We start from the raw sequence: 15,940 nt of genomic DNA, 5'->3' as shown, positions 1-15,940 counted from the left end.
ATCCCACATGCTGTGGAGCAGCTAACCCCGAGCGCCACAGCTACTGAGGCTGCTCTCTAGAGCCCACGAGCCACAACTACTGAGCCCACGAGCCACAACTGCTGAGCCCACGAGCCACAACTAATGAAGCCCGCATGCCTAGAGCCCGTGCTCCGCAACAAGAGAAGCCATGACAATGAGGAGCCCACGCACCGCAGCGAAGATCCAATGCAGCCAAAAATAAATAAATAAAATTTTTTTAAAATTAAAATATATATATATATATACCAGGAAAACAAAATTACCAGTTAAGACATAAAGCATAAATATTATTTCAAACCTGGAAGCACTATGTTACATTTAAGGAACTTTAAATTTTGATAATCCAAACCATAGCTAAGGATAACTTTATTTAAATATGAATACTTATTTTAAATATAACAGCTTCCAGATTTCATGAGACATTATAGAAATACCTTTTTGTGTTTTCTAGAATCCAAATGGGGAGGAGTCTCAGGACGTACATGAATGGCTAAGTGCAGTTTCACTGTCATTTTTAGGCCACACAGATACTTGAATGAATTTATGACCCTTCCAAATCTTTGCATGTTTCCTACAAAATTTATCTTTCCCCGGAACCTCTAGGAGTTTGGCTGTTTCGGGTCTCAGGTTTTCCATGACGATCTGCTTTTTCTGGGTATGCTTGGCTCTCCCTTTTCCTCTTAGAGTCTCTAGTTATAGGCACGGAAGGGCTTGTCTGTGTTCTGGGATCAGGATCGCCTTGCTTCCTTCTCATTTACGCATCCCTCTTATTTTATAGCCACCTGCAGTTAGCTGTAATTATTGAGAGGCCGTCTAGTTCGCTGGGTTACGCTGGTTTGCATTTTATCCTTTTACAGTTGTACTAATGTACTGCTGCCTTTCCTGCGGCTGGTATTGACAGGTCAAGCTGGCAGATAAAATGCAGGCCCTGTGTGTCACTGATCCCCTTCTCCTTCCTTCCTTTCTCTACCTTTGGTGGCGTCCCTGCCACCAGAGCAGAGCTAACGGGATCTAGGGAACAGCAGACCAGGCTAAAGTGGTAACGGCACCTCAGATAATACATTTAGGTGGGCGTGAGTGAGCTCTATCAGGGATGACAAAATCTAATTAATACAATTGTCTAAAGCTTTTATTGCATCTTTTATTTTTTCCAAAAGTCTCACTTGGAATTCAAAGGACACAGATAAGTGCTGCCCCTAGTTGAAGGCTGGGGCAAGACCAAACAAATGTTTGGCCTCTTCTCATTTCACTGGAACCCCCGCCACCAGTGGCCACCCCCAGGTACCTCCAGTAACCCTAAGGAAAGCAGAGTAGAAGTGACTGACACAAACAGATCCCGTTTTGAGGCATAATCCTGGTGTCTTCAGTTCTGTTCTACTCTGGGATGTCTGGCTCATCGTGACTGTCGCTGAGAAACTCCTTTCCTACCCTGTGCATGTTACTGAAACCACTCTTTCACCTAGTGCTTCCATCTTGGTAAATAGTTAGTTCCATTCATTCAGTTACACAGGCTGAAACCTGCAGTCATCCTTGACTCTTTCCTACTCTCCGCTTCCAGCCCCTGAGCACATCATGTTGGTTTTCTGCCTTCAGAATACATCCCACCTTGCCACCCTGGTCAGCCTCTTTTTTGTTTTTCTCCTAGAAACAAACTGCAGTAGCCAATTAGCAGTCTTCTTTTTTCACTCTCCCCCCGCAGTCCCCCAGCACACACACCACAGTCTAGTACAGTGGTCAGTTACACGGGTTCTGAAACCAGACTGCCCTCATTCATACCTGGGTCTACTGTCATATGTCATTAAGAACATTAATTAACCTTTCTGGGCCTCAGTTTCCTTAACAGTTAAATGAAGAGGAGGAGGATGGTACTAGTTACCTCATACAGTTGTGTCAGATAAGTTATTATACATAAATTACTTAGAGTAGTGCTTGGCAAATAGTAAACGTCCAGTGAATGTTAGGTAGTGGGTGCTATTGAGGTTATTGCAATTGTTATTTTTTATTCATACAGAATCTAAAGTGACCTTCTTCAGACACTAATCAGATGTCTGCTCCATCGGCCTCCTGTCACTTTTAGAGCAGTACCCAGAGTCCTCACCACGGCCTGCTGGACCCCCTCTGACCGTCCTTTGCCTGCGCTCCTTTTCCTGCAGCGGTCCTGCTGCTGTTCTCCGCCTGCCCCGCCACTTCTGCCTCTGTGCTCGTGGTCCCTCTGCCGGACGTGCTCACCCCGCACACAGACACACGACTCGCCACTCCCTTCCTTTCGTCTCTGCTCAGTGTTAGCCCCTCAGAGCGGTCCTCCCTGGCCAGTGTTCCAGAGTGTCGTCCTGTCATTTTCTGTATCCTTCAACTTAACACGTTATTGACCGGAGATGTATTAACGCCACAGACGTTAGTTTCTGCAAAAATCCCCCAGTCAGTAATGTGTTATCTTTTCATAAGATACGAAGAAAATCATCGCTACCTAACGTCACGTTATATATCTATTTGTTTGTTGATTATTTACCCCACTATGCTGAGTGCCATAATCAATGAAAGCAAGAGACCTTGTTCATCATTTTAGCCCCAGGGCCTTTCATGTACATAGTAGGTGCTCAAGAGGTGTTTGTTAAATGCAGGGATGGGATGGGGTGGGATGGGGTGGATGATCAAAGAAAGATTTTCCCATTTGTTCTTACACGAGAAATGCTGAGGTTACAAACCAGATAGTTGGAGGGAGGCCTGAGTAAACTTCCTCGAAATTCCTTAGGGAAGAGTTCAGGTTGATTTTTCTTTTCTTTTTTTTTTTTTTTTCCTTCTTTTTTGTTGATAAGAATGTATCAAGTAACTTACCATAATTGTCTCAATTAATCATATGGATTAATTGCATTATTAAATTAGTACCTTTTTATAGTTACTGTTCAAGGTCTGCTACATGTGCCTTTCCTTTGCAGCTAATGACAAGGAAATTGGGTTTATCTTTTATTGAGCATTATTAAATGCAAGAAGCATGTCATTCTCCCTCTTATTACAACCTCAGGTCACAAGAAGAGGGATTTAAAGTCTGTCTAGAATTATGAAAAATAGAGACATAGGTAATCGTCACCAAAAATTCTTCTTCTGGTAAAGAGCAGTAGGTCCAGGTGTCTATGAAAATGTGATATTTTTTTTAAGCATTCAGGTTTAAAATGCTTTCTAGTCCCTCAGAGATAGAACAGAGTTATTTGTTCACTTAGGAATTTTAAAAATTAGCATTTGCCATTTATCTTAAATAATGATGTAATTTAATTACTGTTTGATGACTTTATACTAATTCATTGACATTAATACTGATCCATTAACACGTTGAGAAATTAGAGAAATAAAGAATTTCAAGAATAACTGGTAATCTTGAGCATCTTTGTTTTTGTTTTCTTTGTAATTCCTGAGATTTGAAAAAAAATTACCCTTACTAATTTCACTTGATTGTAATGTACTACATTTCTAGGACATGCAAGTTATTTGGTGCTTTTTATTTTGGGCCTCTCTTACGCCTTCATACTTAAACCCAACAGTCTTCTGAACTACATCTTGTTATAACCTGAGTGAAAAAAATGACTTTCTGATTTGAAGAGGGGTTCGTCACATGCTAATTTGTCATTTAGCCTTTTTTTTAAAAAATCACTGACGTTAAATGAGTTAGCGTTTGGAGTTGATCTTCTAAATTGTGCCTGTCCAAATTGGTACCACTCAGAGATGGTGACTGTCGGACGGTAACGCAGGTGTTCTGTGGCGAGCTCAGGGAGCGTGGCCATCTCCCATGGAGCAGGACAAAGCCCACTTGATCTTGATTAGCGGCATGAGAAACGATCATGAAAGAGGGTCCTGCAGGCTTTCCGATCCTTCCACGTTAGCTTTTCCCATTGCTGTGAGGCAGAATTCACCACACTTTGCATTGTTCACCAGCCTACCCTGTGTTTTTTATTAATGTCAACATAGAAGATTTTTACCTCTTCTATCTACAAACATGATTTTTATTAGAGAAAGAATTTAAGTGTAAGTCAGAGTAGCCAAAAATCAGAGATCTTTGCTGTAAGCTGTTTTACCTTTTTATTCATATGTGGACTTTTTAATTTATTATTGCTATTATTATTATTACAGGCCATGGTTGCTTGTTATCCAGGCAACGGAACGGGTTACGTACGTCATGTCGATAATCCAAATGGAGATGGAAGATGTGTGACATGTATATATTATCTTAATAAAGACTGGGATGCCAAGGTATGCCACCTCATTGAGCATTTTTTTTTTTCTTATAGGTATTTTTTCCTCACTAGTAGTGTTAAGATTCATACTCCTCATAGGTGAGACTGTCTTTAAAACGTGGAACAGTTAAACATTTCTCCTTAGATATGTTTCACTCAGGTGTTAGGAGTGGATCTTTATTAACATGAAACAGATCCTAATAGAACTCAAAAAGTAGATTCCCTTACTTCGGATGTTGAAACATTCATATCCAAAATTTAACTTTTCCAGAAGTATCTTCTATTAAAGTAATATCCCTTCTAATAGTTTTTATAAAAACACTTCTGAGAATGTTTGTTTTATCATGACTTTTGCGGGAGATTATGTATTATGATTATGAAGAGTTATTTGCTCTTTAGCGCCTGCATTTCGTGCTTTGCATTGTTGCAGAGGTGTTGTCTGGCACTGGGCTATGCGATATTGGAGGCAGGATTTCTTCGTCCCCAGATTATGAAAGACTAGAAGTTTATCGGTACCGAAAAATCCTGTAAAACCAGTTAGAATGTACAGCGCATCCAATTTCTCGTGTTGCAAATATTTATTCCCTTTACATCAGCCTGAGTTTCACTTAAGTTTAAATGATTTAAACTTTAGAAGTGTGTCATGTATTATTGCACTGGAGGTTGTATAAACTAATTTTTCGTTGATTTTTTTTAAAAAAATCTCTTTTTATTTACATGTACTGAAGCAAAATATTTAGATAGAAAAGTGAACATAATGTATAGCCCAGTGGATTTTCAGAGTGAACACACTTGTGTAGCCAAGGTAATTTTTAAAAAATCAAATAACCTTTAAAACACCTTCTTCCACCACACGAAAACACACACAAATGGAAATCACCAGGTCTTAAATGTGAAAAACTTAGTCCTGTTCTAAAAGCAAATGCTAAAACTTAGAATATGCTCACAGTGATCCAGTAATCTTTCTATATCATACTGATTTAAAGAATTTCCTCTGTCCTTGATACTCTATGTAGAAAACCCTAAAGATTCCACACAGAAACTGTTAGAACTGATAAATGAATTCAGCGAGGTAGCAGGATACAAGATTAATATACAGAAATCTGTTGCATTTCTTTACACTAACAATGAAATATCAGAAAGAGAAAGTAAAAAAAATTCTGTTTAAAATCACATCATAAAAAGAATATATCTAGGAATAAATCTAACCAAGGAGGTGAAGGACTTATATGCTGAGAACTATAAGACACTGATAAAGGAAATCAAAGATGATGCAAGGAAAAGGGAAGATAGTCCATGCTTTTGGATTGGAAGAATTAATATAGTTAAAATATGGCCATATAACCCAAAGCAGTCTACAGATTTAATGAAATCCCCATCAGATTAGCCATGACATTTTTCACATAACTAGAACAGATCATCCTAAAATTTATATAGAATCACAAAAAACCAGACTTGCCAAAGTGATCCTGAGGAAAAAGAACAAAGCTAGAGGCACAGCCCTCCCAGACTTCAGACTATACTCCAAAGCTACAGTAATCAAAACAGCGTGGTGTTGGCACAGAAACAGACATATGGATCAGTGGGACGGAAGAGAGAGCCCAGAAACAAAACCCACACACCTACGGTCAATTAATCTTTGACAGAGCAGGCAAGAATATACAGTGGAGAAAAGACAGTCTCATCAGCACGTGGTGCTGGGAAAGTTGGACAGCCGCATGTAAATCAGTGAAGTTAGAACACACCTTCACATCATGCACAAAAATAGACTCAAAATGGCTTAAAGACTTAAATATAAGACATGACAACATAAAACTCCTAGAAGAGAACACAGGCAAAACATCCTCTGACATAATTCATACCAATGTTTTTCTTAGGTCAGTCTCCCAAGGCAATAGAAACAAAAGCAAAAATAACAAATGGGACCTAATCAAACATAAGCTTTTGCACAGCAAGGGAAACCATAAACAAAAAGAAAAGACAGCCTATGCACTGGGAGAAAATATTTGCAAACAGTGCGACCGACAAAGGCTTAATTTCCAGAATATACAAACAGCTCATACAATTCAATAACAAAACAAACAAACAACCCAATCAGAAAATGGCAGAAGACCTAAGTAGACATTTCTCCAAAGAAGACATGCAGATGGCCAACAGACACATGAAAAGATGCTCAGCATTACTAATTATTAGAGAAATGAAAATCAAAAGTACAATGAGGTAACACCTCACAGAATGGTCAGAATGGCCATCATCAAAAAGTCTACAAATAATAAATGCTGGAGAGGGTGTGGAGAAAAGGGAACCCTCTTGCACTGTTGGTGGGAATGTAAATTGGTGCAGCCACTATGGAGAACAGTATGGAGGTTCCTTAAAAAACTAAAAAGAGTTACCATATGATCCAGCAATCCCACTCCTGGGCATATATCTGGAAAAGACGAAAGCTCTAATTCAAAAAGATACATACACCCCAGTGTTCATAGCGGCACTATTTACAGTAGCCAAGACATGGAAGCAACCTAAGGGTCTATCAACAGAGGAATGGATAAAGAAGATGCGGTACATATATACAATGGAATACTACTCAGGTACAAAAAAGAACAAAATAATGCCATTTGCAGCAACATGGATGAGCTTAGAGATTATCATGCTAAGTGAAGTAAGTCAGACAAAGACAAATATGATATCACTTATATGTAGAATCTAAAAAATATTACAAATGAACTTATTTACAAAATAGACTCAGACAGAGAAAATAAACTTATGGTTACCAAAGGGGAAAGGGGGGAGGGATAAATTGGGAGTATGGGATTAACAGATGCACACTACTATATATAAAATAGGTAAACAAGGATTTACTATATAGCACAGGGAACCGTGTCCAATATCTTGTAATAAACTATAATTGACAAGAATTTTTAAAAAAATATAGATATGCACACATATATGTATAACCAAATCACTGCTGTACATCTAAAACTAACACAATATTGTAAATCAACTATACCTCAATAAAATGAATAAAGTTTAGAATTAAAAAAAAGATCAAGTAACAAAACAAATGCAAGAATAGAAAGTATTATAGAAGTGTGACAAGTAGTTAAAAGTAAAAAATGTTACTTTTCTGGGAAAAAAAGAATTTCCTCTGTCCTACTCCAAGTTCAAAGTAGAGGTAAGTTTTACTGCTAAGTATATTTTGAGGCATTATGTCAACAAACATGTTTTTTTGTTATAGCTTTTAAAGTTTGAAATAGAGACCTAAATTTGGTAATTCACCTCGAGCCCAACGCACAAAACAAATTGCTATAAATTTGGTTAAAACTTAAATTTTTTTTCTGATTTTGTGAGTATCTAGAAAACTAGGAATATGTGTGATCAACTCTTAAATTCTACATTTTGTTAGAATCTAGGTTCTTTCTAGGCTGATCTTTTAATTTTTATATGACCTGTCCAAGGTCATTAATACATTGTTTTTAAGTTAGCTTATAAGCAGAAAAAAGTCTTCAGTATTTTTGTATGTGAAACTGAAAACTTTCACTGAATATGTACACTGTGGCAGAAGTTGTTTTGGGTGCTGGAAACAGCAGAAATAGAACTGTCCCTCCCAGAGCTTGGGCTGCAGTGGAGGGTACAGGTCAGTAGACGGACGATTACAGTTGGCTTTGCCAAGTGCAGGACAGATCGCTGTGGGAACACGTGGGAGGTCGCCTAATTCAGCGATCAGGGAACGTGTCCCAGAGGAAGACTGGACGCTTCAACTACGTGTCTCTGAACATTTTCAGCGTGTTCTCGGTCACAGTCTAGAGCGCTTGTAGATGTCTGCATGAGTGCTTTGGGAGTCGCTCGGAACAACGCTGGAACCTGAGGAAGGAAGGCAAGGGGGCCGAGTAGCTTGAATCTATCTTACTTGACAGTGAGCCTGTAAACAGCTTCTCTGGCTGTCGTGGAACCGAGGAATAGCCTCAGCCTCCGTGGTGTCCTGATCAAGTATCAATGTGCCTTTCAATTTAAGAGTCTACCTGTTAGGAGTTTAGTTTTCCAAGGGTGAAGAGCTACTCACTTGGGTGGGGTTTACCTCGCTTTACTCCCCCCGCCCCCCAGATTATAATTACCACAAGGACAACATCTGTCTGAATTATTTCCTACTCTGCACCCAGGGCCCAGGACAGGTCCCAGAACAATAGACACCCAGTCAGTATCGGAGTGAATAGGTGAGTCCGTCTGGTCCCAAACAGAGAAGGATATTTGCTGGGGTAAATAGTAATGATCCTTTGTGAAGGGAGTCCAGTTGTACAGGCAGGGAGTCATCGATGTGTCAGGCCCAGTCTGGGGAGGGAGAGCTACAGTTTCTAATAATGACTGCAGCGCTGATGACAAATGACACTTTCTACTGATTTAGTGAATTCCTTGAAAGGCATTAGATTTGTGACTGCCCAATTAAGGGCAGAGAGCTGGTTCTTTGACATACTTAAACCATTTGTAGTAATTTAGTCAAGGTGACTAGCTATGGATACATTTTTAAGAGTAGGTTAAGCAAATCATCACCATACATAAATAAGAAATGCTTACTAGTTTTTCAGGCTTTCAAGTGTCATTTTAAGACTTTTGAGTTCAGATCATATACATCTGTCTCATCAAGTATTTACAAAATTCCCTAAAAGAAGGAATGAATGTTTCCTTGTATTGGTGCATGTACTTGAAATCTCAGCTCACCTTCCGACCTCGTTAACCGAGATATATTTGTGAATAATCGATCTAAGACTTCTGATATCCTGAATCGGTCTTTTTCCCCCCTAAATTTAATTTTGTAGCATTCTTGGTCACTCATGCTTACATATTTGGCCCTTTTCCTAGGTAAGTGGAGGTATACTTCGAATTTTCCCGGAAGGCAAGGCCCAGTTTGCTGACATTGAACCCAGGTTTGATAGACTGCTGTTTTTCTGGTCCGACCGTCGCAACCCTCATGAAGTACAACCAGCATACGCTACAAGGTAGTAGTCCTCCCTTTAAGAAAGAATTGGTAAAGAGGATGGTAGGGTAGGAGGGGGTAGCTAGGATAAACATGAACATTTTCTAATGCGTATTTTCCTGTTCTTCACTTGCCTTTGTCATAGGGCCTCGGTCGTAACTGTTTAATTTGAATAATTCTATAAGATTGATTCACAGTTGGTACCAAATGCTTGTGAGTCTCTTTGCACAGCCTCTCCTTGTCTGGGGTCAGACAGGGAAGCACGGGGCTCCCGTCTTCCCAGCCCCGTTTCCTTGTTTTGTGCATCTCTTAACTACTATCCGTTCTCGGATCTGGTGAGAGTATTCACGTGGGGAATAAAGATTAGATAGAGAAGGGAAAGGGCAGCTTTGTTAAAGGTGGTCCGTCAGGGGTGGGGGGCAGAGGGATGACGTAGAAAAATGATACAGAAAAGAAAAACACATAACCAGAGAGGAGACATACAGAGGAAGACGAGTAGAGCAAAGACAAGGAGAGAAGAGTTATTTGGGAGTTAATGTTAGAAAAATCACCCTTCAGCTTTAACAGTAAGCATCTGTCAGGCTTGTTACACGCTTCTCTGCATTATTTTCTACGTTACACTCTCTTCCTACAAAGTTTAGTTTTCTAAACCTATTATGTTTAATGTATTCTTAAAAACATTTCTTTTACCATTTACCATGACCCAATTAAAATGTTTAGACTATTAAAATGGAAGATGTTACAGACATTGTTACCAAAATGAATATTTGGGGAAAAAAAAGTGCTACTCTTTAAATACCTATTTTTCATTATAGAAGGGACTTTGAACATTACAGTAGTGAATCACCGGCATGCAGTTGCCGAGATCCCTTAGGTACGCAGGGAGAAGAGCTGCCTCTTGATGATGATGTCAGAGACGGGCCAGCATTTGATGCGGTTCAGACTCTGAAGACTCTGTCACCTGTCCCTCCTTCTTGCGTCTCTCCGAGCCCTGTTGCCTCAGCCCTGATGCATCGTAGTGAGTGCCGGCTGAGCAGGGTGGCTAGCGGCCAAGAGAGTCCCTGGGTGGAGGCCGGGGTCCCGTCACATCCCACGGCGCGCCGTCCTGAATCCCCGTCTCGCCTCTCGTTCCCCCCAGTGCCCGTCTCTGCCCCAGAAACCGCTTCACACACCTTCCTTTTTATGGAATCTCGAATACGGTGTGGTTGTAGCCTTTCTAGATGAAGATAGAACCAACATTTTAGGTGGTAAATAGATGCCAGACGATTATGGAGTGCTCCAGGGGTTTGGAGGAGGGAGACGGGGCTGTTGAATTGGAATCGATGGGTCCAGTGTCGCCACTGGGCCTGGAGCGAGGAGGAGCGGGGAGTAGGGCAGCGTCGGCAAAGGCCGGGAGCGAAGGGCGAGGCTGTGGAAGTCCAGCAGAGGTGGCCGTGGGGAGGAGGAGCCTCTAGACAGATGGGTGGGGGGATAGGGCAGGAGAAGCAGGGCGACGCCTGGTACTTTACAGCTGTCTTCTGGGAAGGCCTTGGGGCAGGTATGAGAACTCTGATGACTAAGTAACTAAAAGTTTAGGGCAGGTGCAGAAGACACAGGAAAGTGTTGTCTGTGCACCTTCCCTATTGCCCCGGCCGCCTGACAGGATAGAAGAGGCTGCGTGGTAGGAGAGGGGCTGGAGCTCTGGAAGCCGGGAGGCCAGACCTTGAGCTCAGCTCTGTCCCTTTCCAGCTGAGTGGGCTGGGGCTTTGGCCTCCCCCGCTGCCCAGACTCCCAGACTCCGACTCTACTCTGCCTTTGACTCGTTGCTTCCGATGTGTTACAGGATTTAGTTCTGTCACGTTTGCTGGCTCTTCATTTGATCAGTCAGTGTTGCTTTCCCCCCAGCGAACACTGGCCAGAAGCCGCAGGACACTCTGACCGATTGCTACGTTCTACTCAGGAGCTGATCATTTGTAGCATGCTTTCACTTCCTGTGGTGTGTGCACATTTTCCACGTTATTGGTACCAAAAGCTGTAACTGAGTGCCTTGTGGTATTTAATAAACCAGAGATTCTTCATTATTTGTGAAATGAGATATTCCAAGTGAGTGATGAAATTTTCAGAAAAATGTAACAAAACATAGTATAACTGCTTTGATAAAAATCCTAAAAAATGCTTAGCATAATTTAGCTTCTGGATGACTCCAGGTTGTAAAATTGTAAACCCCCATCACGATTTTTTGCTGGTATGTGTGTAGTGATGTCCTCAGAAGTGGTGGAGACCGTCAGCCCTCCCTTGCCTACAGGGCCCCTGGCCTTGAGTCCTTCTCTGTTTCTCTTCTTTTCTTCTAGAACTTGTGCTATTGATAGTGTGCTTTTTCTGTAACAGCCACTCTTACCTTCTTATTGTCTGTTTCTGATCTGCTGTGGGCTTGCAAAACAGATAATCAAGTAGGTTAAGTAGGTATTAAGAAAGTCATAAAAAGTCATCAACTCTGCCACATAAATTCTAGCTCCTCCTGGTTCTCTGCGATACTCCTGAGCATTGGGACGGCTGATTAAGTAAGTGGGTTGTCACTGTGCTCCCTTATCATCTGATGTCACCCCAAGTTAGGCACTGTTTTGGCATTGCAAGCTTTAGTAGACCTTTGCAACAGCATATGCTTTGTTTTCCCCAGTGTGATCATTCTTACGCTATTCTGAATTTTCTTTTAGGTACGCAATAACTGTTTGGTATTTTGATGCAGATGAGAGAGCACGAGCTAAAGTAAAATATCTAACAGGTAAACATTCGGGGCCAGGGTACACTGGAAGGAAGAGACCCCGCAGCCAGGCAGCGCTTTCCACGAGCCAGAAGACTCGCTCCTTGTTTCCGGCAGATTCTTAATTCCCCTATTTAAGAGGACTGCTCTTAAGTCATCTTCATTGTTCTCTTGAACCATCAAAATTGCCCAAAGATGAGGAAAGTTTGAGACAAAGAAGTCTGGGAAAATCATTTGAGTACAAGCTGAGTTTTTCTGTGATAATCCTTTTCAGTCACAGGCTGGCTTCCTCTCATTCTCCCCGCAGAGGAGAGGTAATAATATCCTTTCCTTTTTAGATGTACATGCTCTGAAGAGTACTCCAGGTCTTCCATGTTAAATGTGGACATGAAGAAAATTAATACAAAGGAGATGAATTGAGATGCTGAAGTCAGTAAAGCAGACAGGCACGTGGAGTCCGTGTCTGCCAGTGGCGTCCATAGGTCACCCCCAGTTACGGAGTGTCTCCTGGAGCGGTTGGGTCTGAGGTCTCCATCAGATGGACCACTGACCTGTCTTGTCTTTAACCCTACCTTGTATCTCCACACACCTGCTCAAGTTTGTTCATATTACTGATTTAACTAGCTGGATTTTTATGAGCCCGTTGATAATCCCGCATCAGCCTTTTATAAAACTATAGAAGTCGAATGTTCGCGCATTTTCTGTGCATTTTTAAAGTCACTCTTTGTGCCAGAAGCCTAGCAGTGCGCCTTCGGTGATGCTGGACACACTGCTCTTACAGCACTTCGAGTTGCTTTTCGAATAAAAGGAGACAAAAATCGTTCTCTCTGTGTAGAGGAGGATTTTTCCCTGTGAGTGTTTACTAGTTCAGCGTCTGTGCGTGCCTCGTAGTACAGTCCTGAGGGTAGCTTTCGGAAGTGCAAGCGTGATCATTTTCAGATGATGTGTGTTTGCAAAGCTGAAACACTGTGCATACTGTTAGGGACTCAGTGGGAAGCAGTAACAGAAGCTCTGTGGTGCTTACTGAATGAATGAATTCTTTTTTTTTTTTTTTACCTTGCAGGTGAAAAAGGTGTGAGGGTTGAACTCAATAAACCTTCTGATTCAATCAGTAAAGACGTCTTATAGAGCCTTTGATCCAGCAATACCCCACTTCATCTACAGTAATTATTGACGCTATTTGTTAACTTGTGAATACGAATAAATGGGACAAAGAAAACAGACCACCAGTTGGCAATTTAAGGAAACAGAAACAACTTTTTTGTGTTGCATCAAAACGAAGATCTTGACTGTGTGGCTTTGTACCGCATGATTGACTCCAAACCTGCGATGGGAGGGATATAAGTTATCAGCTGAAAGTGGCATTTACATCCGGACATGAAATAAGTGCCCTAGGTAGAAGTTTTTCATTCTTATATTTTGCCAGATCTGTCATCTAGCTGACTTCATTTCATCTCTCCCTTTTTTATATAGTCAAGTTTGAATTTGAAGTAATTTTTGTATGATCAGGTACAATTTATCAAAACTGAATTGAGAAAAAAATTACAGTATTATTCCCCAAAATAGCATCAATCTATTTTTGTAAACCTCTTCGTACTATTAAATTTTGCCCTAAAAGGCCTCTTACAATGATTGTTGCCAGTGACTAATGATTACTTTAATTTTCTTTTTACTTAAAATAAGAAAAGGAGCACTTTAATCACCAACTGAAAAATCAGATTGTTTTGTAGTCTTGTCTTACACTAATTTGAACTCTTAAAAATTGCTGCTGTTGTTTTTCTGACATTGTTAATAGTGAAACATAACAGTAAAACCATCACCGTTGACTACCAATAACTTTTAGTTCATGTTTTGTAAGAAAAAATACACAGTAAAAAGGTTTTATCTTGTAAGTTACATTTTAAAAAAACTAAAGCGACTGGCACTAAATGAACTTGAGGCTATCCTCAGCATCAAGTTCCCAAGATAAAGGGCTTTCTTATGTTTTCAGGTATATATATCCTATAGATGTAGAAGATACTGTCCCCTTTGCTAAGACTTTTCCTTTTGCTTCCCGTCAGGTTGATTGTACTTTTGATTTTGCTGTTACGTTTTCTTCCTACTCCTGTGCCCATCTGGTCAGCAGGTCAGAACCTCGTTCCTGTTGGGTAGCGTCAAGGGGAGACTGTGCGTATCCAGACTGAACGGTGTCGTTACAGACTTAACGTTAGTGACGCCTCAGACCACTGCTGACGCACTCCCCAGACACAGCGCTCTTCGTCAGTACTGAAAGATGGATGTTTAGCTTAAAAACACAAAACACGAAGCAAAAAAACAGACACTTTTATGTTTTATGAGTTTGCTTTTTTACTTTTCAGGAAAAAAAGGGGGAATACTACAAAATCACACAAGGCCTCCCAGACTTCTGTTATTTAACACCTGAATTAGGACGGGTGTCTTAGACTTAAGTTTCCTAGGCTCTTCAGCAAAGCCCAAAGGGTGGTATCTGTATTTTGCATGAATTATGCGTGTAAGACCTTGCCCACTTCAGTTTTCCATCTCTATCCTTGATCTTCTTTGCCAAAATAATGTGAGCGTACAGAAATATTTCTGTATATTTCAACCTATGACAGTTTTAGCATCTGTATAGTTTGTACTCAATTAGAGACCTTTTCTATGGAAAGCTCAGTAATTTTTATTAAAAGATTGCTATTGTTCATGTAAAACATGAAAAAAAAATTGTTTAGTGAACTGACAGTGTGGACTTAGGGTGGGATTAAATATTCAGTATTGTGATCTCACTTCCGGAGAACTTGCAGGAGACAATTACAGTTGACTGTTGTTTTTCCTCACCCATGTGCAGTTTCGTTCCACTTCCTCTCCTAGTTCCATATAATACAGCGGAACGTCTCAACAGTAAGTGCCTCTGCCCCCTGCCCTCCAACCCTCCCCGAGCGCAAGTTGTCTTTGCCACCTGGCCTGCAGTGCAGTGCGCTGCCTGAGGCCACAACTCAAAAGCGCTGTTATTTTTAGGTCTAGTAGAAATCGTATGATGTGGATGGGAGGCTTGTCTGTGAAGGTGTACAGCAACAGCCTTTTAATCTGGGAGCCCCTGTGTCATTCAGATGTGTTTCTCTGCAGTTGTGCAAAGTGTCAGATTCTACTACCTGTGGGTTTTGCTCGCCAGACAGGTTTTAAGTTTTGGGTTTTTTGGTTTTTCTTTTGGAAAAGTTTATATAAGTTCTTGGAGATTGTTGTGAAAGGATCGAGAAATCGGGATAGCCATTCCTTTAATATCCATTTAAAATCTGTTCATTTCATGTTAGTGGGACCGTTAACTTGTCACCAAGCAGGACTCTATATAAAACAAAATTTAAAACTTTTTGTGGCCTATATGTGTTTAATCCTGGTTAAAGATAGAGCTTCTAATGCTGTTTTTATTCACCGTATTAACCAGCCGTAAAACACAGACCTTTATCAACAGCAGGCAAAGAATTTGAGGATTCATCTACAGATAGACTATAAAGTCATGTAATTTGAAAAGCGGCGTTTCATTATGAAAAAGCTCTCAAGATGCTTGTAAAGCTAATCTAATTAAAAAGATGTATAAATGTTCTTGAAAAAATTATGCTTATTTCCGCCTGTCTTCTGTTGTTTTTTTTAATCCTTTATCATACACTGACTTTCTTAATGGGCCCTTCCGTCCGATAATGTGCTTTTCTATCACACATCTCTAGTTCAGTCCAGAGCGTTTGGTATTGCCTTTTATAAATGATAACAGGGGGAAGAGAGAGAACAGTAAACATGGGAGCCCGACAATTTCAGCGACATCCTGGGAGTACCTGGACTGGGTCCACGGGCTCCATGAGTTCTCTCTGGATTCTCCACATTTGGATTCTTGCCCTTTTACTAGGATTTTTACGCTGTCGAGCATATCTGTGTCGCCCCTCTGCTGCAAAAAGGAAGGGCCACTAGGTTTTATCGCTGACCGTCACAGGTGTCCTA

The 15,940-nt window shown here is 40.8% G+C and overlaps 1 protein-coding gene across 7 annotated transcripts in view; it reads left to right on the top strand.

Moving 5' to 3' along the window:
* The window catches only part of EGLN1 (egl-9 family hypoxia inducible factor 1), a 57,754-nt gene extending 42,183 nt beyond the window's left edge, over window positions 1-15,571 (top strand). Inside the window, exons 2-6 of one of the 7 annotated variants that reach the window (XR_009005626.1) lie at window positions 4,144-4,263; window positions 9,102-9,238; window positions 11,910-11,977; window positions 12,295-12,402; window positions 13,020-15,571. Coding sequence is in view for 4 of the 7 variants with exons in the window: in XM_057530708.1 (XP_057386691.1) it covers window positions 4,144-4,263; window positions 9,102-9,238; window positions 11,910-11,977; window positions 13,020-13,084 (390 nt within the window). In the remaining 3 variants the exon portion in view is untranslated. Of the gene's footprint in view, window positions 1-4,143; window positions 4,264-9,101; window positions 9,239-11,100; window positions 11,299-11,909; window positions 11,978-12,294; window positions 12,403-13,019 lie in introns of those variants that run through there. The other 6 variants (XR_009005624.1, XR_009005625.1, XM_057530708.1 and 3 more) reach the window with 6 other exon arrangements.
* Window positions 15,572-15,940: the final 369 nt, after the last annotated feature.

The sequence above is a fragment of the Balaenoptera acutorostrata genome, chromosome 16, assembly GCF_949987535.1.
Source record: "Balaenoptera acutorostrata chromosome 16, mBalAcu1.1, whole genome shotgun sequence".
Classification (NCBI taxonomy): Eukaryota; Metazoa; Chordata; class Mammalia; order Artiodactyla; family Balaenopteridae; genus Balaenoptera; species Balaenoptera acutorostrata.
This window is presented reverse-complemented; position numbering and strand designations above follow the sequence as displayed.